General features: G+C 35.1%; 1 protein-coding gene across 1 annotated transcript in view; it reads right to left on the bottom strand.

The window, feature by feature from the left end:
- MALRD1 (MAM and LDL receptor class A domain containing 1) overlaps positions 1–25,054 on the bottom strand; it is a 625,167-nt gene that overhangs the window by 147,690 nt on the left and 452,423 nt on the right. The window contains exon 33 of the mRNA XM_060096153.1: positions 8,106–8,263. Within this exon, the coding sequence (XP_059952136.1) occupies positions 8,106–8,263 (158 nt within the window). The remainder of the gene's footprint in view (positions 1–8,105; positions 8,264–25,054) is intronic.

Raw genomic sequence — 25,054 nt, 5'->3', positions numbered from 1 at the left:
GCATATGCCATACAAACTAGTATCTATTTAATTTTATATATATATTTCTATATGAATACAAGTACATATTCAACTTTTTAAAATATATTTTTTCCTTTTTGAAACTTAACATTTTTCTCCTTTCTCTTTTTACTCAACATATCACTGGAAGAATTTCTAGAGCACTAGTGATAATTAAGAAATGGGCCAGGTCCTCATCTATGTGGTAACATCTCACGGTAATAACCAGAACCTTTGGGGCAAGTCCTTAACACAGGTTACCATTTTGTAAATTATTACTTCATTGCATTAAGTGGTAACCTAGTGCCCTGATTAAATGAATGTAAATCTAAAATGCATTTCCTTTTTTAACTAGGAACTGTTCATACACAATATTTCATTGATTCATTATTTAATTATTTCTGATTATATTATTATATATAGTGATAAGGGTAGTTGCTGATTGATGTATCAGAGGTCCTTTCCAGAATATCTTGTAGTACCTGACCCTTGCTGGCGCACTGTGCCTCTGCAGTGTCCCCCAGAGGGCCCAAGGTCATCCTGCATTTAAGAAACAAGGCTGAATTGAAGTGAGACTCTTTTCCTTCTCTGCTAAACTTCCCATTCTGAAGTTCATGTGCCTGGAAGCATCACAGGGAATAAACAGAAGTTCCTCCTGCATTTATCCTAGAAAATGGGCCCCTGAAAGGTCCAACTCTTCTAAAAGGACAGCTATAGTTCTAATGACAAACCCAAGAGGACTCCAAAACTGACCAGAGGAGGCCTGGATCAGTTTGACAAAGAGGATGTAGTCTGGTAGCTCTTATCTGTGGTGAACGGCTCATTCACAAGTTAATCATCAAAAGCAGCAGCACGAAAGGATTAAATGGTATGTCCCACAGGCAATTATAGGAAAAAGAAATACTGAAAGCATCTACCACACCACCTTACACACACTGCACATTTAGGGAACACATTTAGGAGGACGATTTAAATAACTGTTACACCATTTTTTTTGTTTTTTGTTACATTTGTAATTCAAATCAAATTTATACTGAAAACAACAATATGTAGAACCGGAAATATGCAAAGCACCTTTTAAAGAACCAGATTTCAGTAACTATTGGTAGGAAATAAAAGATGATTTTGAATAATAAAATATGGAAAATAAAATACGCCATAAAAAACCCATCTAGTTCTGAGAGGCAGTAAGCATAGTAATTAAAAGCACATGCTGGAGCCATTTCATAAATAGCTCTGTGACCTTGAACAAGTTCCTGAAGCTTTCTGTATCTCATTTTCCTCATCTGTTAAAATGTAGGTAATGTCATTACTTGCCTCATGGAAGGTGTGAGGATTAGGTGAATGAATACATGTAAACGACTTTACTGTATGGCATACAGTAACCCTCCGATATTATTCTCAGCTTTTTTCTTCTCTGATCTTACTATCTTCCTAAATATCACATTAAAACAAAACAAAGCAGAATTCACAAGCATGCGGCCACCTCAATAATGGCTTCCCTAATGGAATATTTACATGCTAAATTCCATAGGTTTTAGCAGAAATCATGTAGCCCTAAAACTCAACTTTAAAATAAAGACCACTTCAACCTGCTGGCTAACTGTTCTGATATATGAACAGTAGCCTTCTAGAAGCCCATTTAGATATATTAACCCATCTGTTAACACTGAAAGAAGTTTTAGGAAATAGTTCGTTTTTTCCCTCCTGAGCAATTAGAAATTTCTATAAATTACAAAAACTATTATGAAAAGTATTAATTATAAAAGTTCACTTCCTTTTTGTATCTTTAAAAAATGAGTCTGGAGTAATAAAAGGATATTAGTCATTTGCAGAGACATTCTCTTGTCCTGTGTCAAACTTTACCTCTTTCCATAGATATTAAAAAACTCACCTGAGCTAGCATTAAATATCAGAACAAGCCAGAAGCTAGAAAGATGAACTACTGAAACTAAATAATCTCATGGGAAATTAATTTGGTTTCACTTAGGGCTCTTTTGGCAATGTGAATCATAAAGAGACCAGAACCATTTTAAAGAGTGCTTTTAATTTAATATGTAGGTAGGTAATTGAAAGACAGAAAGAAACTGACCTAGAAAATAAAGTATGTATTAACATTGTTCCATAATTTGTGAGCCTGTGAATCAAGGGATACTGATGCCTGTATAGATATCTTATTATTCTGAATATTATTCTTTCACTATCCTGAATATTATTCACTTATTATACTACCAGGCTTTCCAGTTCCCATAAAACATTTCCTCCATCATGCAGCACTCTACTTTACAGGCTGGGATAAAACTGAATTGTTTGGCTTTTTACCCTAAAAAGTAATAGGGACATCATAATTGAATTTCACTTTGATCTCATCAACTGTATGTCTTCTTTGACTGCACTAGCTTTATATGATGTCCTTCACTAATATACTAATAAAATTAAAGTGTGCTTTATTTAGAAAATAATCTTAATATGCCAGTGAAGATCTAAGTCATGTTCATTATTTGTAGCAATTGTTTTCCAGTTTATCCTTATACTCCACTTTAAACAAAGCCATATCTTCTCTGCCAGAGACCCCTGGAAATCTTCTAACTTGTCTCCCTGTTTCACTGCCACTTTCTGGCCTCCTCCTACCTCCAGGTCCTGTCCTTTTTCCCCTCAGCAGCCAGACAGATCTTCTAAATTTTCAATTGAGGTGTTATTATCCCTCAATTTTAAACTCTCTGCTATGGACTTAATGAGTCTCCTCAAATTCATATGTTGAAGCCCTAATTCCCAATGTTTTGGTTTTGGGAGTTAGGGTCTTTGGGAGGTTATTAGCTCATGAGAGTGAGGTCCCTGTGAATGAGATTAGTGTCCTTACAAGAAGAGACACAGAGAGATGATCTCCTTCTGACAGGTGAGCACACAGTGAAAAGTCAGGAAGAGGGTTCACAACAGGGAAATTGGCCCATATCTTGATCTTGAACTCCTCAACCTCCAGAACTGTGAGACATAAACTTCTGTTGTTTGAGTGATCTAGTCCATGTTAATTTGTTATAGCAGGCTAAGCTAAGAGACTCTCCAATGACTTCCCGTGATTCTTACAATAAAATCTAATCTCTTTACCATCCTTACAAGGCCCTGAAGGAGCTGGTTCCTACCTATCTCTTAGCGTCTCTTGCTCTGTTGCTTATTTTGTGCCAGCTATACTGGCCTTCAGATACCTCCCATTTTTGAGCTTTTCCATTAGCTTGTTTCCTCTGCCTAGAACATTCTTACTTCAGTTATTCACAAGAATGGATCTTTCTGGTTTTTCAAATCTAAATTCAAACTGCATATTTTTCAGAGAGACTTTCTTACCATTCAATATAAAATAACTCTCTCACCAGGCCATGAGTAATTATTTGTAACAGAAAACAGTTTACTTTGCTCTAGAGTATTGTATCACAAATTGAAGTTTTCCTATTTGTGTTTCTTAAATTTGTTTTCTGTCCCCCTACTAAACAGTAAGCTTCTAATAAGTTAATGTAAGGAGGACAAGTTTAAACTGAATGAAGCTCACTCAAAATTTTTCATTGTTTTATCAGTTAATGTCTTCAAAAGATTTGCGTTTTCATTGGGGTGGGCACTTAGACAGGGCTGAGTTAGAAAATATAAACTAACATGTTTCAAATAGAGGACCTTTAATATAGGGAATGGGTACAAAGTTTATGGAAGAGATGAGAAACTACTAAGGAAATTATGAGGCAACCTCTAGATTAGTATGTACAGGAAGATGTGTCCAACTTGAAAACTAGAGGGTCAAAGGGAGGGAGTAGTGAAGCTAAGTTCCTGGAAGAAGATAGCATTTGGCAGGCATCCTTGGTGGGAGCCAGAGCCAGGGAAGCAGGGGCTCTCTAGGGGAACTGAGTCACAGATGAGATGCAGCAGAAACTCAGCCAGATAGACAGAGACAGAGACAGATATAGAGACAGAGAGAGAGAGAGAAGGAGAGGGAGAGAGACAGAGAGAGGAGGAAGGCTTGTCTCCTCTTCCTGCCCTCAGATCTTTGGCCAGTACCTTCCATTGGCCAAACTTATTCAGGAGTGAAGACAGCAAAGGACTAGGGAAAGTGTAGTTCTCTGGGGTACAGAACAGAGCACAGAAGGGCAAGGAATACATAGCACTTAATACAATTTTATAAAATTTGTGCTGACAAGAAAGCATTCTCACACAATCTGCAATTTGAAATCTCTTTTAGGAATACCTTGTTATTTTTATGGCCTCATAGATGCTCTATCATGAAACTTCACTGTAGGTATCTTCTTTGCCATATCCTTTCTAAAGGATTTATGTAATCAGTGTAAGAAATAGTTTCAGATTAGCACAGTTATAATCTACCATATGCTCCAGAATTGTATTTGCTATTTATTAACTCAAGAAGTCACCTATTTATGGCATATCCTAGAGCAGTGTCTTTCAACCTTTTCAAACATGAAGACCCTTTAGAAATATATATTTTTCTCATTAGAAAGGTAATACATGTTTAATGTAGAAAAATTATAAAATAAATAAAAGTAATGAAAAAAATCTTTTCATTTCACCATCTAGAGGTAATTACTTTTACCATTTTAGTGTCTATCTTTCCACATATTTTTCATATATATATATATATATATACACACAGATACAGATATTTATTAAATTAATATATAGATATAGATATTCATATGTTAACATATACAAAATTAGATATATTTTTATATGGCATTCTAAAATACATATTTGTTAATTTGGTTACTTTGGTTATTAATGAATCATAAATACTTCTCTTTATCATTAATTATTCATTCACAGAATTAATTTCTCCATAGTATTTCATTGTAAGAGTGAATGTACTATATTTCACCAATTCTTAATATTTGACATACAGGTGGTTTCAAATATTTCCTACTATAAACAACAGTGAGATGAAGAACCTTATAAATAAAACATCATGCATATCTATCTTTATTTCTTTATAAATATTTATAGATGTAGAACGTTTTGGTAGGTAGTATAAAAATTATAAAGCTTTTAATTTCCAAAATGCTCTTTATAATTGTATATTGATAGCAATGGCTATCTATTTCTCCACATCCATGCCCTCAGTGGATATTATCATTTATTTTATTCTTTAAAAATTTCTTTTTAATATGAAAAAGAGGAGGTTCTTCCTCACCACAAATCCAGATAATATTAGTTGGACTTCTGGTTAACTTAGAAAATATATACACAAAGTTGGGTTCTCAGACCTTTTGTAAGAAGCTATCTGTCCATCAGACTTGCCAATGCTGTAACTACAGATGGTTCTTTCAAATGCAACACATCAGTTGAAAAACCCCACCGTAGAAAATGTTGTAAAAATGTGACACTCTTATACCTAAATTAGAGATTAAAAGAAAGAATAAACTTGCATGTGAACGAACAGCATGTTGCTGGAAAGCCTTGATTTAAAGGGTAAAAAGAATGGGTTTCCACTTAACTGATTCACCCACATATAAAAATATGGCACACTCAGGAAGTTTTTCAGTCTGGGAATAATTCAAGATTAAAAGCAGTAGTTGAGAAAGAGACTTGCCACAGGAACTGTGATCAGTCAGAGACATAAGGATACATTATGAAAACAGTTTCTCCTTGGGTGCCTGTCATAGTTAGGAATTTTTCAATAGCAAGTAACAAAAAGAATTTTACTGGCTCAGGTAAAGTAGGCTCCAGGATTTAAACAAAACAGGAATAATTCTGTTTCCTCCTTTTTTTTTTTAGTCCTACGTCCCTCTGTGTGCTAGCTTCTTTCTCACACAATCTCTCTCCCCATATTGGGAAAGATGGTTTCCAGTAGCCCCAGATTTAGCCTACTTCCTTGTGACTTGCAACACAGAAGAAAGAGAAAGCCTCTTATAAACATTACATCAAATACTGTAAATGATTATGATTGGCCCCACTTGGGTCATCTATGGAGGCGGTAAAAAAAAAAAAGTCATGGTGACAGTCAAACCTACAAAGACAATCTGGAGTGGGGTAGGGCAGTTCCTCTACAAAACCTGGGTGTCAACCTGACTACCGTTGGCCTCCACTGTTCTTTCCAGTAGACCTCTCTGAAGGCAGCCCAGAGTATAAAAGCATTGCTACACTTAACTGCTGGCCTCCAGTTAGAAAAACCTGTACTCACCAAAAGCAAGCTATCAGAAATCAAGACTTGAGGCCAACGTTTCCATTTCAAAGGTTGTTTGTAGAAGCATGGATTAAAACAGTGGGCTGGGGCCTCCCTGGTGGCACAGTGGTTGAGAGTCCGCCTGCCGATGCAGGGGATACGGGTTCGTGCCCCGGTCTGGGAGGATCCCATATGCCGCGGAGCGGCTGGGCCCGTGAGCCATGGCCGCTGGGCCTGCGCATCCGGAGCCTGTGCTCCGCAACGGGAGAGGCCACAACAGTGAGAGGCCCGCATACCGCAAAAAAAAAAAAAAAAAAAAAAAAAAAAACAGTGGGCTGTTTAACTAGGTAACTGAACTAGTTGACTGTCTTAGTTAGACTTTAACATTTGAATTTTGGGAGACAAAAACATTCAGTCTATAGCACTGAATGACCAGCTGGTGAAGAGCTAAAGGATATACGGACACTGTTTTTGAATTGAGGAAGCAACATTTTGTTAGAAAGTGACTAGAATCTGCGTGCATTCCACTGAATGGTTCATTGGCCTTTCCATTTCTCATTTGCTTCCGTGTGTAACAAATAACCATTGACTAGTGTCCTCTTCAATTGCAGCATCAATGTTTTAAAATGTCGGTAAAAACAACATGTTAGAGAGTCTTTTTTAAGATCAGTAGTTATAAATTACCCTGGACAAAATTTAGCATAAGCACAAGGCTAATCTACTGAATATTCACATACTGTATGTAAAAACAATGAAAAAAATGCAAAATTTTCTCATGATCTACATAGACTCACATGTATTGAAACTGTTAAAAATGAATCTCTTTTTCTGTTGTTTTTACTGGCTTCTCTTTAGGAAAATGGACATTTAAATAGAATCCATATAACTCCTCCACTTTCTTTGCATGTTTTTAGTTGTACTTGATAAGAGGTCTCTTTCCTATCAATGGCTAGACTTGATAAGGCCGTTTATTCTTTCTTTCCCTCATGTTTCTCCTTAGACATCTCTGAATACTGCAGAAAATCTGAGAAACAATGCTGGATAAAGGATGTCAGACCTTTGAAATCAGATTTTTGGCTAGTTGTGTAATCAAAACTGAAAAATTACTGAGCCACTTTGAGTTTCAGTTTCTTTACTAAAAATTTGGGAAAAAGATACTACCTCATCAGGTGAATGTGAGAATTAAAACTGATAACACATATAAAGTTAAAATGAACAGCCAGAAAGATAGGAATCACTTAATAATAGCTGTTATTATTTATAAGGGACAATGTTTGAGATAAAGACAAAAATTCCAAATTGTATTTATCCCAATAACAAATGACTGTATAATTTCAAAGCAATAACACTACATGTTGTGTTCTGATATACAATCTTTTAATTAGAAATTAAGAGTTCAAAATTGGTTCCTAATGAATGAAAAACTCATTCATTGATCTCTCATGCAATAAGAAGTATAAATGCAGCAACTTGTTTCTTTAAAGACATTTGCATTTGGTGCATATTCTTATATTAAATTAGTTAAAAATGAAGCAGGTATGTTGTTTTTAGGGTGAGCTGATATATACGTATAATCTTAAGTGTGCTTTGCTTTTACTTTGTGGAAGAAAATTCTCTCCATTATTACCCCTCTCATCACATTTCTTCATTGTCCCTATCTAAGTTGTTATTAGAAGATATATGTAGACTCTGCCCATAATCTTTTATCTCTAGATAATCTTTTAAATAGCATGAGCTATAATTGAGTTCAGGTGGCAGCAGTGAATGAGATAAATCTTGAATGAGATTAAGATGAATGACAGCACTGCTTGCCAAAGTCCCATCGCCCCAGAAAGAAATGAGAAGTTAATAGAATCAGGATGGGTGTTGTCTGACTCCCCCCCGCAAAAAAAAATGTTTAAACACATGCTCTGAATATTTCAGTGAAAGACAAATCTCTATCTTCCTTTTGTACCTTTAATACGCCCATGCTCCTGGGATCGACCATGTAGAACCAGAACCGAAGAGTACACATTCCGAGGCTTGCTGGGAAGCATTGAGAAGTAGTGATTCTTGCAGTGTATCCTTCTTTGGGGCCAGATGAGTTGACATACAGGAAGTGCTGGCCACTACCTTGTAACAGATGAATATATTTTTTGTTTAGTGAAATATGTTTTATAGCATGAGGCAGAATATATTTAAATCAAGTACAGATTTCATTTTTTTCCCAAACACACACACACACACACACACACACACACACACAGAAAATTAAACACAACTCATTTTCTTTTTCTCAGTTATATTAATAATATTTAATTCTTTGAACCAATATTAAGAGTGTCACTATGTGATTCATAAAATTCACCTTGGTATGCGACTTGTGCATAAAGTGATCAGATAGTTGTGTTGACTCTGAAAGTGTATTCTTTTTCTCCTAGTTTGCTCAAACCTGTCTGTCAGTTTCAAGTACATAAAATATTTTGTATGCTGCATGTAGAGCAGGTTCAGAGGCTGCTGGGGCTGATTGTTATTGTATCTCATTTTTGGTTGTTCCGATTCCCACACTGACCAAAGTAACAGTGAATGGTAGGCAAGAACTGCAAAGTGAAATGTAATTCTTAAAGTCACCACGTTATTTTTCTGAGCAATAGATAACTTCTGTTCTTCTCAACTGCATTAGTATCTGAAAGAGCTCTCCATTTAAACACAATTGGATTTCATTTTTCTGCCGACATCATCAAAATTCATCATAGTTATTATTCCCTTCGTGGCGTTTATTGGGGGAGAATGAAAAAAATATACATATATACTTTCTTATGTTAAATGTTTATTTGTAGTTCTAAACTAAGGCGATTAACATATTTTCTTATTAAAAGTATTTTTTTCTGTGGTATTTTTTATTGTTACTGAGATATAGGTTCTTAAATCATAAACTGTGAGTTAACAGTGTGCCTTTTCCAGAATGTCATATAGTTGGAATCATACAGTACATAGCCTTTTTAGATTAGCTTCTTTCAGTTAGCAATATGTATCATTTAAGGTTCTTCCATGCCTTTCTGTGGCTTGATAGCTCATTTATTTTTATCACTGAATAACATTCCCTTGTATGGATGTACCACAGTTTGCTTATCCATTCACCTATGAAGAACATCTTGGTTTCTTCTAAGCTTTAGCAAATATGAATAAAGCTTGTGTAAGCATCAGTGTGTTAAGCTTTTGTGTACACGGAAGTTTTCAATTCATTTGTGAGTATACCAAGGTGCACAACAGCTGTATCTTATAGTAAGACTGTTTAGTTTTGTATGAAACTGACAACGTGTCTTCCAAAGTTGGCTGTCCCATTTTGCAGTTCCATCAACAATGAATGAGAGTTCCTGTTTCTTCTCATTCTCATCCACATTTGGTGTTATCAGTGATTTGGATTTAGCTATTGCAATAGCCAATACTTATTGGTGTTCTCTCTTGAGGGCAGGTCTTGTTATTAAGAACACACTGTTCTGGGTAAATTTCAAAATGGCTACTTTTCCCTTCCACCAGCTCAAAGCAGAGAGGAGGTCTCTCTATCTTCACTGAGAGAAATGGCAGGACTCCTGAAGTTAAAACTTACACAAGTGTGGAGACCCCTAACACTGAATCCCCTGGGATTTTTTAATCTCTCAAATGTGTGAACATTGAGCCTGCAACAATTCATCAGTTATAGTTTAGGATTTCCTACCCTAGTTCTGATTCCTGCAGAGGTTTCTCTTCGTGAGCTTCTGCTCCAGGAAGCTGTGATTCTGTTTCTCCTGTTTGTCTCCAATTTGGAGCCAGTGGTTTGCCTTTGACCTCAATTCTCTAACAGATCAGGAAGAGTTGTTGATTTTTAGTTTATTCAGCTTTTTGTCTTGTTATGGGGATGGGAATAATGACTTCCAAATGACTTACATGACAGATGAGAAACTGAAAGTTACTTGTATCTATTTTTTAAAAAATGTTCCTTACTGAAAATATTTCTCTTCACTAAGAACCCTTATAATGTCTGGCAAAATAAAGAAAAAAATCCTAATCAAGAAAAATAACCAAGGAACATGACATGTGAATTATTATAGCAAGATTTTCCTCAATATAAAAGAGTGGTAGTGGAAATAATTTGAAAAGTTGAAAAGTCTCCCTATTGCATCAGTGAACAGTCTTCTATCTTCATTGTCCTATGAAATATATTTTATGTGCTAGCAAATAGTGGATTAGGAAAATTGTATACATTATTTTAATTCAGCAATATAACAGTTTTCTAAGTTTTCTTTCACATTTCTTTGCAAGGATGTCACTTGTTTGTTTTCTTGTTTGGAAAATGAAGTCATATATGTGTCATGCACAACCAAGATACACCTACACTCCATCTGTCAAACCTACCAAGAACCGTGGCTTATTCATTAAGAACATACATTCTTTAAACCCATGCTATTTTTTAAAATTTAATTAATTTATTTTTTATACAGCAGGTTCTTATTAGTTACCTATTTTATACACATTAGTGTATATATGTCAATCCCAATTGCCCAATTCATCACACCACCACCACCCACCCCCGTCACCTTCCCCCCTTGTAAACCCATGCTATTTTGATTAAACAAGAACATCTAAGTTTTCCTTCACCTTATTACTTTTTACACTCCTGATGACTTCTAGTACATTTAGACTACACTTTACGAAACATACTTTAAAACATTACCCTGAATGAGGAAATATAATACAATTAGCTATAATAATTACTTTTTTATATAGTTAAGACTTTATTGAAAATATGGAATCTATTCAACCTATAAAGAAATAGCCTTGATCTAGTTCCAAATAAGGTAAATTAATGTTAACTATGTTTGTATGAAACTATTCCACATTTAGTAGCTCAGCTCTTAAATAGTATGGCATACATAATGAGACTGATGAACTTCTAACTCAAAAGCAGATTATGTTTAATTCAGACAGCAAATATATTTCATTCTATTTCTTTACTGCTAACCTGATGCTGAAGGTCAAATATTTAGGGCAGCGGGAAAAAAGTAATTGTGTTCACTGACACAAATTTAATCTGTTTTACAAAGTTAGGAATTCTCCCAATACCTTTTTCACAGCGGCCCAGGTGGGGAGCAATATTGCAGTTTTGTTTATTAAGTATTTAAGTCCAAAGAACTTAATGTTTATTGGTATTCCAACAATATTACAGGCATTTAAAAACTAAAACACACAAACTGAAAAATTATTTCATTCTTAATTAGCCACAGTTACCTTCTATTGGAATGTGTGCCTACTGGGCACACATTCTCAAACCTTGAAATCAGATCGAAAACCCTCACCTTCATTCCCTATTTCACATTTATCTTTCCCAGTACTTACTTTTTCTTACAGCAACTACTGAAAAGCAGTTTAGCAAAGATACATCACTGAAAAGAACGTGGGACAATCTGATGTTTGTATTTTAGGGCTATATCATGGAACTCAGTGTAAAAAAACAAAAACAGCAAAAAAACTATAGTTCACTGGGGATGATAATTATCCATCATTTCACTGCAGTATACTTATTTCAGTACAAGACAAACAATGTTATATACAGCATAACATCAAAGTTAGCAATTCCAATTATTAGTTAGGGGACTCGGGGTGAGTTTCCAAAGCACACCCCACCTGGTCTCTTCTGATTTGCATATTCAATTTTGGTCTTACAAAATCCCACAGTCAAACACAAAAATTAGAAAGTCAATTGCTCTGTGATGTATTAGCGCATGTAAATGTAAAGTTTTATCCATTAAAAAATTTAAGATTGCAAGACCAAGCATGGCAATTTAGAAGCCACCATTGCAAATTTGGTCTTTGGGGATTTTAAATTCTAGAACTCAAACATATGTAAGTCTGACTTTGTAAATGGAATAGACTTGTTGCAATGTCATATTTTTTCTGGAGAATCATCAACGTGAAAAGTTGCTTAGCCTCTTAAAATTATTAATAGAAATTTATGAATTATCCAGGAACTATGTACTGTATCACAAAATTATAAAACCTTACATTGAATTATATTTTCAGAAATAGACTCGTTCTTTATCTAGCAAGCTCAGACTAGACCCACTTTCGAACATTTATAAACTTTCAGTTGCTTCGTTGAGAATTACCTACTTATAGGTAAATTACCTATTTATATCTAGCAAAATCCTTGGGGAAGGTCAAGAGGAATCTAGCCTCCCACACAAAGTTCAGAACTTGTTAAAACAGATAATAAAACTGAAAAGTCTCAGCTGCCACAACATAGTTAGAATTTAATGATAAATCATTAAACCAGCTTTATTTAAATGTAACTATATGGAATGATCAACAACATTCATTCATGGGACAGATTTCTACAGAAGCGGAATTTTTTGCTTGTTGGTTTGATTTTGGACTGTTTCACAGCTTTCTACTGGGCATTTAAAATGTTACTTAACTCTCATATATTAGACAGTATGCATTCAATTAAGTTTGTAAAATCTATCATACTTTAATTAAACACTACTAGATGTAATACTCTAGAACATAGGCATTCACTAAATATTGTCTGAATTTTACCTCTCCTCATACTTTCTGCCTCCTGATATTTTCTGTAAATTTTCAGATTAATACTTCAATTTTGCTTGTACCTGTGTAATGATTACAAGTTCTTAAGATTCTTAGGGTATAGCTTTTATATTTCACATCTTAATTAGTTAAAATAAGAACTGGATAGAAATTTCTCATGAATGTTCAATTTTTTACCTTAAAAACTTTAAAGAATTGGACGTTTTCAAAAATTGACAATGTCAAATAAGGCAAATTCAGCATCAAAGTGTACTTTGTTCAAATCACTACTGTTTCTTGACATTAGAGGCCAAAATATATTAGCCACATTCAGAATCCATCACCATGCTTCACGGACATTCTTTTTTAACTTTGGTGTTTGTAGAGAGTAAAGCTTCTAATTTGTCTTTTAGATGTTATTAGCTACAATCTTGAGTTTTCAAAAATGTTTCATTGAGTTATTATGCCATAAGGTAATAAATTTGACATGTCTTTTAAAAATAGACAGTTAATACTTTTAAAAGAAAGCTGTATTTTTAAAGCTCCAGTGCCCTCAGCAGAATCATACTCGTTTGCACTAGGGTCAAATCATAAAAGACAATTTCCCACTTCAAGTGATCTGAATTCATTCCCTGTTTTAAATTGGAGGCAATTTTCATCTTTTTTTTTTCTTGCTCATAAAATAAAGCTGCCTAATGCTTTTTTTTTTTTAATGCGATGCAATATGTCTCTCTTTCAAGATAGCAAATTCTCCCTTCCTCAGAGTCAGACTTACTTAGCTGAGCTCTACATTCTCTATAATTTCTACCTGTCTCTCACTCTAAAATATAAGGGTGCATAATGACTATCAGTTGAAATGCCCTCAATCTCTTTTTTTACTTTCATTCCCCCTGCCCCCAGATTTTCAAGGTGCTGGCTATTTGCATCTGCAAGTTTTACAGCCTGTGAAATGTAAACATACTCAGAGAACAAAAGTTTCCTCAAAGTTGTCAAAATGGCAACCACAGATACAGCGCCTCTCAAGTCAAATGAAATTTTCTCATGGTATTTGATAAACATTGTCTGTCATTATATCACTTCTATTTGCTTTTTGTAGAGCTGTGTAATGAACAGATTTGGCATTTCTTTATTTTTACCCTTTCCAACAGTTTATTCTACAGACATTATTCTCTTGAGAGTCATTATTACCTATTTTTTAAAACATGTTTTTCAGCTGAATGTCTCATTTCAGTACTATTTACTATTACCAAATTTTGTGCTGCAAGTTTTCCCCCTCAGTATGCAATGTTCTGATATAAAAGTGAAGCTTCTAGTTGTGACATGCCAACACAGGGTAGATTCATCTTCTTTTGAAAGCTTCTAATTTGCTCAGAAGCAAGAATGTCTCAATCACACGAAGATGAAATATAAATGGAATTGGCTGGTTCTTCCTATAAGTCTAGGAATTTCAAAGGACTCTGTAGTTCTTAATCCTTATACTAAAAGAACACTGAACATCTTTATGTGTCTTTTCTTGTCAAGATGCCTTTGGAAACATTATTGGCTTAATAGCATTTCTGTAACGATTTCATTTGCCAAGTTGAGATTAAAAACTAAAATAAAAATATAAATCATAAACCCTTTTCTTTAGGTAAGTTAGATATGGTAAGAACTTTGATTTTGTTTGATCCATTATATGGAAAGCAAATAAGAAGAGAATATTTATTCTTATGGAAACAGAAAACAGGATTATCATATTCTTTTAATAAATAAATAGCAGAAACTGTGGGCTGGATTTTCCACTAGTTAAGCCTGCAGGTACTAGAGGCTTTGATTCGAATCCTGACTCTTCCACTTATTAGGTATGTGACCTTGGGCAGCCTATTTAAATTCTCCAGGACTCAGAAGCAATAAGATAATTATAGTAGGTACTTTAACCTCATGGGGTTGCAGTAAAGATTAAACGATACACTACATGTAAAGTGCTTAGAACACAGCTGCAAATTATTATTACTCTCATGAAAAATTTAAAGAATAGATATAAATATGATTTTAGCAGTGGAAATAATCATTTAATAATTGATTAAATAATCAATCACAAGTTACTGATTGGGTAACTATTATATAGAAGACACCATGTCTTGCATTTGGATGTTAGGGGGATGGACAAGTTATGACTGGGAAAATACCCAAAAGACTCTAAGAAAAAAAGCTAACAATATGTACTATTTAGAAGATAAGCTCTGGGTCAGACTAGCTGGGTTCTAATCCAAACTCTGATACTTGTGAGCTTTATGACTTTGGGAAAAACACGAAATTCCCGCTGTCTCTCATATTCATCATCTATCAAATGGGGATGGTAATAATAATAATAATAATAATAATAATAATAATAATAATAATGATATACAGCTCATTGGGTACTGTGAGCATAAAATACCAAGTATTGATGTAGATCATAATTGCTATGCAGTTCAACAGATAAAAGATGGCTTAAATTTGGTGGATATAGAAAGACTTCAAAAAAGATAGTAGATTATATTAGTATATTAAAGAATACAGTGGAGATGAAGTAGGCAAAGAAAGTTGTATAGGAATGGGAAAAGATTATTCTAAAAAAAAACAATGGGGGAAGGCTTCTGGTTTCCAGTCCAGCATGTAAGGAGCTTCGAAAGCTTCAGTTTCATCTTCACAACAACAAAAACTCAAAAAACTCTTCTTAGATCCTTCAGAGAATAGAGATCACAGGGGAAACTGCTGCCCCCAAACTGAAGAGACAACAGGCAGATACAGACAGTGACAACTTAGCAAAGCAGAAACTTGGGGAAAGGAACGGTGGCTGGAGCCTGTACTGGGTGAGGAAAAGGTAAACTGTAATTAACAAACTGCTGGAAGCTCAGTGTGGGAAAGCTGGAGGGATATGAACTCTAGGAGGACCAGTCTTAGTGGCAACCCAACAATGTTACCTCCAGGAGCCCTACCAAGTTCTCACTGTGAAGACTGGAGAGAAAAATCTCCTCTGCTTCTGACAGGGAGAGGGGAAAAAGTAGCCATTTGGAAGTGTGCCTAATTTTCTTGGCAAATTCTAGATTTTCTATCTCACCTAAGGGGTCTGGGATGGGGTCAGGTAGGGTGAGAGTAGTCACAGTGAAAGGACGCAGACTCACTAAAAGACTGAGCTCAAACCATAGGATTGTAGAATGCTTCCATTCCTCTGACCTTACACTCAGCACCTTTCCACCCCATCATCACATCCGTAGGGCTCCTACATACTAACAGGGAACTGTACTGAAAGAGCATCAACTCTCAGACCTTATATAAGAAGTCTGGGACACGAAGATACAAGGGAGACAAAAACAAGGACAACAGAGGAAACTACCTTCTGTCATGTACAGCTGCAGTAACTAGTAAACACAACCTTACTCCTAGCCAGATAAACAAAAAACCTTATACTACAGGCCTGCTTACCTTGATTCCTTCAAACCAATTCATCATGTTCATCATTGACACAAAATTACAGGTCATACTAAAAAAATGATATGGCCCAAAGTTGACATTTATAATACCCAAAGCATATTTGAGGGATAAGAACACAGTTTGTAGAAGAATAATAGATGAAATCAGAAATGCAATTTGGGAAAGAGCATAGGAAGACTTTAAAGCCAATTAAAAGGCAATGAAGAGCTTCTGATAATTTGGACAACAGGAGTCATTATTTAGGGATATTAACCCTGCATCAATGTGAAGAGTGGCCTGGCTTAGGAGAATATTTGTATGGAGATGAGTTGCCTTGACAGGTGCAATAGCCCAGGAGTTAACTAAGATGACAGAGGTGGAGATGCAAAGAAAGAAAAGGATATAAGTCGAGAACGAAGAGGTGACAATTTGCAATTCAGAGAGAATTAACTGTGCTGATGATAATGTTAATAACCAAAATAATAAAATCAGGAGTAGGAGACTCTTTTTTTTTTTTACATCTTTATTGGAGTATAATTGCTTTACAATGGTGTGTTAGTTTCTGCTTTATAACACAGTGAATCAGCTATACATATACATATATCCCCATATCTCCTCCCTCTTGCGTCTCCCTCCCACCCTCCCTATCCCACCCCTCTAGGTGGTCACAAAGCACAGAGCTGATCTCCCTGTGCTATGTGGCTGCTTCCCACTAGCTATCTATATTACATTTGGTAGTGTATATATGTCCATGCCACTCTCTCACTTCATCCCAGCTTACCCTTCCCCCTCCTTGTGTCCTCAAGTCCATTCTCTATGTCTGCGTCTTTATTCCTGTCCTGCCCCTAGGTTCTTCAGAACCATTTTTTTTTTTTTAGATTCCATATATATGTGTTTGCATACGGTATTTGTTTTTCTCTTTCTGACTTACTTCACTCTGTATGACAGACTCTAGGTCCATCTACCTCACTACAAATAACTCAATTTCATTTATTTTATGGGAGATTCTTTCTTACAGGAATGTAAGTATGAGTCTGAATATGTGACTTGGAGATACTGGCAATTGAAAATATGGGACGGGGTTGTGGAAATAAGGGCTACATAAATGCAGGAATGAGCAAATTTTGAGCACTGAGAGAATAAAACCTCTAAGTAATCAAAATATGTAGGAAAAGACATAGAAAGGTCCAAGTCAGAATATTGGGTGAGACTCACAATTAGGTCTTAGAAGGAGAAAGAAAAAGCACAAAATATGAATATAACATTAGGGGAAAAATCACAGTCCACTGTACTGAAAACACAGATGAACACTTCCAGAAGGTGTGGATTGATCAAATGCAGCATTAGAAGAATCAGGTCATTATGATTATGAAATCAATAAAGTCCTCAAAGACAGCTAAAATACAAGCTCCATGAGGGTCAGGAATGTATTTGATAAACAATTATCTCTACAGTTTTACATCAGTGACCAAAAGTCAGTGACTAATAATTATATGCTGAAGAAATAATATTTTTTGCAGAAGACAGATTGTAGGGAGTCAAAGAAGATGTGTGTAGTGAGGTAGGGGATACAAACAGTGTGTGGGAAATGGTAATTGGAGATTAAAAAACAATAATACTTAGATGGGAAACAAAGTTAAGGTTAGGTAGTTAGGTATTTCATTTTGTTTTTCTCTTTTTTTTTCATTTTGTTTTTAAGGTAAGAGAATTGTGATGCTTGAAGGCACAAAGTAGTGATAAAGAGGCAATTTAAGGACACACAAAAAAGGAAGTAAATACAAGGAGGCAAGGTTCTGAGAAGATAGAAAGGGATAAGCTTAATGGTTCATTGTTTTATTGAGAAATAAAGTCTGTAAATAAATATGCATTTATAGCACAGGGAGATCATATCGGTGCTTTGTGACTGCCTGGAGGGGTGGGATAGGGAGGGTGGGTGGGAGGGAGACGCAAGAGGGAAGGGATATGGGAACAGATGTATATGTATAACTGATTCACTTTGTTAAAAAGCAGAAACTAACACACCATTGTGAGGCAATTATACTCCAATAAAGTTGTAAAAAAAATAAATAAATATGCATTTAGTAAATTCCTTTTAGAGAAACTATGATTCCTGGATACTTTTAAAATGATAACTAACCAGAAAGATTTTCAGATTATTTATTCAGGGTTTAACCTTGCCCTACAGGATTCTAAAAGAATTGCTTCATTCACATGCTTTTCACTGAACACCATGTCTCACAGATGATACCTGCTGGCATTTCAAAAAAAAGAAAGCATCATCTGGGTCCTACCTGAAACAATTATTAAGTATTCCTGGAAGTATTTTAAGTGAACACAGGCAAAACAAAGAAAAGAAAAACAGAAATTAAGATTTTGTTTCTCCCCAGAGGCAGAAAAACATGATATAAGTTGCTTGGGGTATTGATTCAAATGGTACATGTGGGGACTTCCCTGGTGGCGGAGTGGTTAAGAATCTGCCTGCCAATGAAGGGGACACAGGTTCGAGCCCTGGTTTGGGAAGATCCCACATGCCACAGAGCAACTAAGCCCATGCGCCACAACTACTGAGCCCGGGCTCTAGAGCCCACGTGCCACAACTACTGAAGCCCGCGCACCTAGAGCCGTGCTTCGCAACAAGAGAAGCCACTGCAATGAGAAGCCCATGCACCACAACGAAGAGTAGCTCCGCTCACTGCAATTAGAGAAGGCCCACACGCAGCAACAGACCCAAGACAGCCATAAATAAATAAATTAAATAAATAAATAAAACACAAATGGTACATGTGGATGATTGGTAGTGGTTCAAGCTTTGACACCAGCATTGCTTTTTGGCAACAAAATGGAAATCACTGTCAGATCATGAGAGCTTAAGACACATAGAGGACTTATAGCTGATCTGGGCTTGTTCTTGCTGTCTAAACATCACCAAAGTCAAGTTTACCCTTTGTCTCAGAGTAAAATAAGGAAAAGAGGAATAACTCTGGCTTAACCACTCAATTCATGAAGAGAACTGCCCTTGTTTTCTCACTTCATGAAGATGAAGTGATAAAGATAATTGCCTTTATTCTAACTCTGATTGACAAACAAATGATGAGTGTCATTCATTGCCTTTTTGCAATGGTTTAGAGAAATCTAAACCTGCAAGACATATTCTGAGATTTATCAGCCAAAAAAGTCTCCTGTTTTTTTTTTCCTTGGCATTGTTGTATATTTGGAGTGGAATGTTTGTAGTTCTAAAAAGTAACACAAGACAAAGAGAGTAGAAATGATACTGAACTGTGGTAAGAAAATGGCAACTAGAGTAAATAAGAAATACAGAAAAAAATACTTGCTTGCTTTAGCTATTTTATACTGATAAAATGCCATCTTCCAACATTTTTGTGTTTTAGAAGAGAAACTACTGAGTATTCTTCACTTATCTGATCATCACATTTTACATTTCAGTAAGTTTTGAGAATGTCATATTAAGCCTTAGAGACTAAGGGTTACAAATGTAGGCTTTTACTTTAGAGAGACATGGGTCCCAGTGCTGGATTCCACTAGTGTCTTCTGTGTGGCTGGGGGCAAGTTATTTATTCTCTCTGTGCACCCATTTCCTCTGCTGTAAAACTTCAAGGTATTGTGAGGATAAAACAAGAAAGCCAGAAGAAAGCCAGGGAACTGGTGATCGGTACTCAGTGAATACCAGCTACATAGACACAACAATTTTTGACAACAAGACTTGTTCTATTTAGTTACATTTAACAATTATCAATTTTTAGTAGTAAAAAGAAATAAATGATAACAATAAAAAACCTCTCTTCATCTGCACTGTATGAAAGTAGACTCTTTAGTACTCTTTCATTCTAAAGTATATAATTACTGAATTAATACATTTTTAGAAAATATCAGAGCCAAACTTCTGTTGCAAGATGATATTAAAGGTTACCAAAAGTTATAATAAAGTCAGAAGAATATGTTATGCTATTTGTTATTATTCATTTTATCCTAATATTCTATGTCTCCTTTTACCTAATGCTTATATGTTTTGGGGGCAACCGAGGAGAAAAGTAAAGGGGAAAGAAAAAGGAGGTACAAATAGCAGGAAATGAGAAAAAAATACTAATATTCATAATTTACATACACTCTATAATGCATAACTTGAGCATAAAGAAAAAATATTGACAATGAAAGAAAGTTAGAATAACTACATAAATATTTTGTAGTTATGCTAAACATAAAGGGATCTGTCTAGGTCAAGCCAAAGAAACAGCTCTAAAATTAAATAGAACAGAGAAAGCTTTCAAAAGAATCTGAGATAAATTCAGAGATCCCACATGATACCAGATCCAATTATGGGGATAATGCTGTCTAATTCGTTGTTAAAGCAGAGCATCCAAAGGAAATAAATTTATATGACCAGTAAAGGCCCAGGTGGCCATGCTGGCCATGCTGATGATCATGCTGATGTCATAGTTGTGGTGATGGTTGTAGTGGTGGTGGTGTTTGAGATTCATGATGCAATGATTGCCACTATTTTCAACTCGATTCTGTAGTAAGACAAAGTTCTTCCTATTCAAGAAGCTTCAGAATATGGCTGTCTAGTTGTGAAACAACTAAATATTGTAAGGAAAGCATCATTCTACCAACAAAAATTATTGCATTATATAGTAGGTAAGAAAAAATTTTAAGGTGATTACTTGAAAATGTAGGTCCTATAAGAATTAATATGCAATGTATACATACAGGTCTGGGATCGTTTTGTATAGTGAGTTATGTAGACAAGACCTGTCATCATAGGGATGTTAACACACAGTCATAACTCTTGCCTAACTGGTATTTCCCAACTCTGTAATTTCATAAAAACAATAGACTATCAACTTTGAACCTTAACTACATATTAGAAAAAAAAAACATATAGAAGACAAATGAAAGAAAATATGGAAATAAAGAAAGACATTGTTTTTTCTCTTTGAAAGTTATGGAAGAAGGAACCACCATATTTGTGCAATAATTCACAAAGCAGTATTTTGAACATAGAGACTACTGATACCACAAGAAAAACTGCATGATAAGGTTTAATTATTAGGATGTAATATACACAATATAATATTATGAATATAATCACCCCACTTTACTTTTTATATGTTCTTTTTTCTTTCAAAGTACCTTTTGCTTAAAGTAGACTTGAAGTTAAATATAGATAATTTTTGCAGTTTCTAGTGGCAAGTGTGTGAATTCATAAGAGATTGCCCATCTTCGAAGATGTCCAGATATGGATACTTTTCAGTATTTCTTTAGTCAATTCAAGTGGTTTTTTTTCACTTGAGAGACAAGAAAGCCTTCTCTATGTATGCAATGTAATATAGAACAGAACTGTCCAACAGAAACAAACAGTGAGTCACATGTGGTTTTAGAATTTTTAGCAACACATTTTAAAAAGTAAAAGGAAATAGGTTAATCTTTAGTAATACATTTTATTTAACCCCATGTTCCCCAAATGCTATCATTTCAACATATAATCAATGCACAAATTATTAATGAGATATTTTAAAAATTCTATTTTCTTTTGAACTCCATCTTCGAAATGCAGTGTGTATTTTACACTTAAAGCACATCTCAATTTGGACCAGCCACATTTCAAGGATTCAACAGTTCCATGTCACTGGTGGCTATCATATCAGACAGTGTAGGCTATAAAAGAAAGCCTTTTAGTCAGAGAGTTCAATATTCCAATCCCCCTGCCCACTTACCCTTGTGGCTTGGTCAAGTTTTTTAACCTTTCTAAGAATTTAGTATCTTCTACATCACAGTGTATTAAAAGGATTAAATAAGATAACAGATGCAAACCTTTTACCCTTTCTGACTCTTAGGAAACATTTAACATATGTTAGTTCTCTTTTTCTAAATCCCTCTGAATTTTCTCCTTATTTTTTTGAAAAATAAAATCCTTTTGTTTGGATTTTCGTGAACAGATAAGAACAACAACTATTCAACATCCATCCACAGCCCTTTAGGAAACAGCAATTTAGGCACCCTCATTCTAGTGGCTACACAGAAAAATGCCTTTAACTTATAGCACCTTCCCACCCTTGTAACTCCTAGGCTACTCTCCACTGGTTCCTGGTTCCTGGTTGATCCTTCTTTGAAGGCTCCACTTTTCCTTATTTTCCTCATAGTAATTAACTTCCCAGAAACTATACAAGCTTTTTATTTATAATGCTTGATATTGATTTTCTATTCCTCTCTGCTACAATGTCAGCCACATGACAGCAGAGATCCTTTTTTGATTTATTCAATATATATTCCAAATAACTAGAACAGCAGCTAGCAAAAAATGGGCTCAATGGCTATTTGTTGAATGAATGAATGACTGCAAAAACATTTTTTCACCATGCCAACGTAATTCATTTTATTGGGCATCACGCACCTGTAGAAACTCTTCCATTTAGTCACATGCGTTTTTAAAGGGATGGCTGAAGCATCACACAAATCCGAGCTGTTTTCCTTTAACACCCTTCTCAGACTTTAATGTGATGATGATGATGATGATGATGACGAAGAGTAGTAGTATGTTAGTAATTAACTTCCCTTGAAGTATCCAAAAAATTTCCATTTTAAGCAGAAATTTGCTGTGAACCGGTACCATAATAAATTCCAGTGTATTGTTTAAGGATCAGATAAAATAAAAGAAGTAGATATTTACAAATCATATACTTTGATTCTCTGAGTATCATTTGAAAATCTAGTGAAGAGATTATTTTTATTATTGTTTTCGTGTCTTCATTTCTACCTTGTGTACAAATCCCTTAGTGTTTTCTGAATATCCAGTTCTTATTTCATGCTAGATGTCATATTGCCAGGGCTTTTTTCACTTAAGTTGCATTCATATTTTTGGGGAACTATTTTTTAAAACATCTTTATTTTGGGAAATTTCAAATTTATACCAAAGTATAAAAAATAGTATAATGAAATCCCATCTACCCAAAACCTAGCTTCAACAGTTTCAACCCATGATCAGTCTTGTTTCCTCTATATTACCACCCACATCCTCAATACCACTAGATTACTTGAAAGTAACCCTAAATATCAAATTACATCATCTTTATATACTTCAGTATATATTTCTACAAGATTAGAACTCTTTTTTCTTAACTATTATATCACATTTAAAGATGAACTATACTTCCTTACTATAATTAAATATTTAGTCAGTAGGAAACATATTTTATATGTTAATATAGATATAAGTATATTTATTGGAACATATATGTATACATGGGAATATATATATATTCCCAACTTTTTATATAATGTTGCACATAGAAATGATTATACTCCTATAGCATGCTGCAATAAATGGAAGAGGGTAGTTGCAGTTTGTTTTCAAATCAAAGTCTTCCACATGGGCATCTGATTGGCAGTTTTCATCCTAAGCACATGACAAGTTGGGTGATACAGGACTCTAAAGGCTCAACAGTAAACAGAGCAGTAGCTTTCTAAAGAGCGATGAGAACATATGACAAATGTCTACTACACTGAGTTATCTATTTCCTCCAGGGATAACTGTTCTCTTTTCACGTCCTTATCTTTCTCTTTCATGACATTGGTTTTCTTTAAATGTCTGGTAATTCTTTGTTATCCATTTCAACTTTTTTTTGGTTTTTTCTTAAATTTTTATTGGAGTATAGCTGATTTACAATGTTGAGGTAGTTTCAGGTATACAGCAAAGTGAATCTGTTAATACATATACATATATCCATTCTTTTTTAGATTCTTTTCCCATATAGGCCATTACAGAGTATTGAGTAGAGTTCCTTGTGCTATACAATAGGTCTTTATTAGTTATCTATTTAAAATATAGTAGTGTGTATGTGTCAACCCCCATCTTCTAATTTATCCCCACCCCTTACCTCTGGTAACCATAAGTTTATTTTCTACATCTGTAACTCTATTTCTGTTTTGTAGATAAATTCATTTTTAGCCTTTTTTTAGATTCCACATATAAGTAATATCATATGATATTTGTCTTTCTCTACCTGACTTACTTCACTCAGTATGACAATGTCTAGGTCCACCCATGTTGCTGCGAATGGCATTATTTCATTTCAACTTTTGAATGAAGGCCTTTGTTGCTTAGTATATAGGTAACAGGAAAGAATTTCCGCTGCTGTTATACAGAACTGTTTCCCCACCAAGCTCTCCTTTGACTGGAAGAATGAAGAGAAGGTGCTGGACAGGTGGGTTGGTCATGTAGCCACACAGACGTCCCTATGGTGCAGTAGTTCTCAACCTTGGATACACATTAGAAACTTATGGGGAGTTCTTAAAAATCTTGCTGCCCAGCCCACAGCATTGACCAATTAAGTCAGAATCTTGGTGGGTGGATCCAGATATTAGTACTTTGTTTAAACTCTCCAGCTGATTCTAATATTCAGCCAAGATTGAGAACGACTGTCCTTGGTTGTGAGACTAAGCGGTCGGCAGGCATGCAAACTGCAATGCTCCAATTTTTTATTCTTGGACAGAGTTATCTTTCTTTACTTCCTCCTGCAAACCTATAGTGTTGATCCTGTGCAGCCCCATGTATGACCCTGTCTCTTTTTCAGGATCTAATTATCTCATGATAATCCTTTCCCAGGCAGGCAGATGCCCAGTTTTCTTTAGATGACAGTACTCTGATTTTATCCTGGGAGAAAAAGCTACTTCTGTGAGCAGTTGTGTTTGAAACACTGGTCCTGGCAGGGAAACACAAAGGGTGCGTCCAGGTTCCCAGCTCAGCCAGGTGTTCTTAGTGCTGCTCCTCAGTCAGTTACTCTCAACAATTCTTCATAACATTTCTCGGTATTTGTATTAGCTCGGGCTGACATAACAAAATACCACAGACTGGGTGCTTAAACAATAGAAAGTTATTTTCTCACTGTTCTAGAGGCTCAAAGTCCAAAA

The sequence above is a fragment of the Mesoplodon densirostris genome, chromosome 4 (assembly GCF_025265405.1).
Source record: "Mesoplodon densirostris isolate mMesDen1 chromosome 4, mMesDen1 primary haplotype, whole genome shotgun sequence".
NCBI classification, from domain to species: domain Eukaryota; kingdom Metazoa; phylum Chordata; class Mammalia; order Artiodactyla; family Ziphiidae; genus Mesoplodon; species Mesoplodon densirostris.
This window is presented reverse-complemented; position numbering and strand designations above follow the sequence as displayed.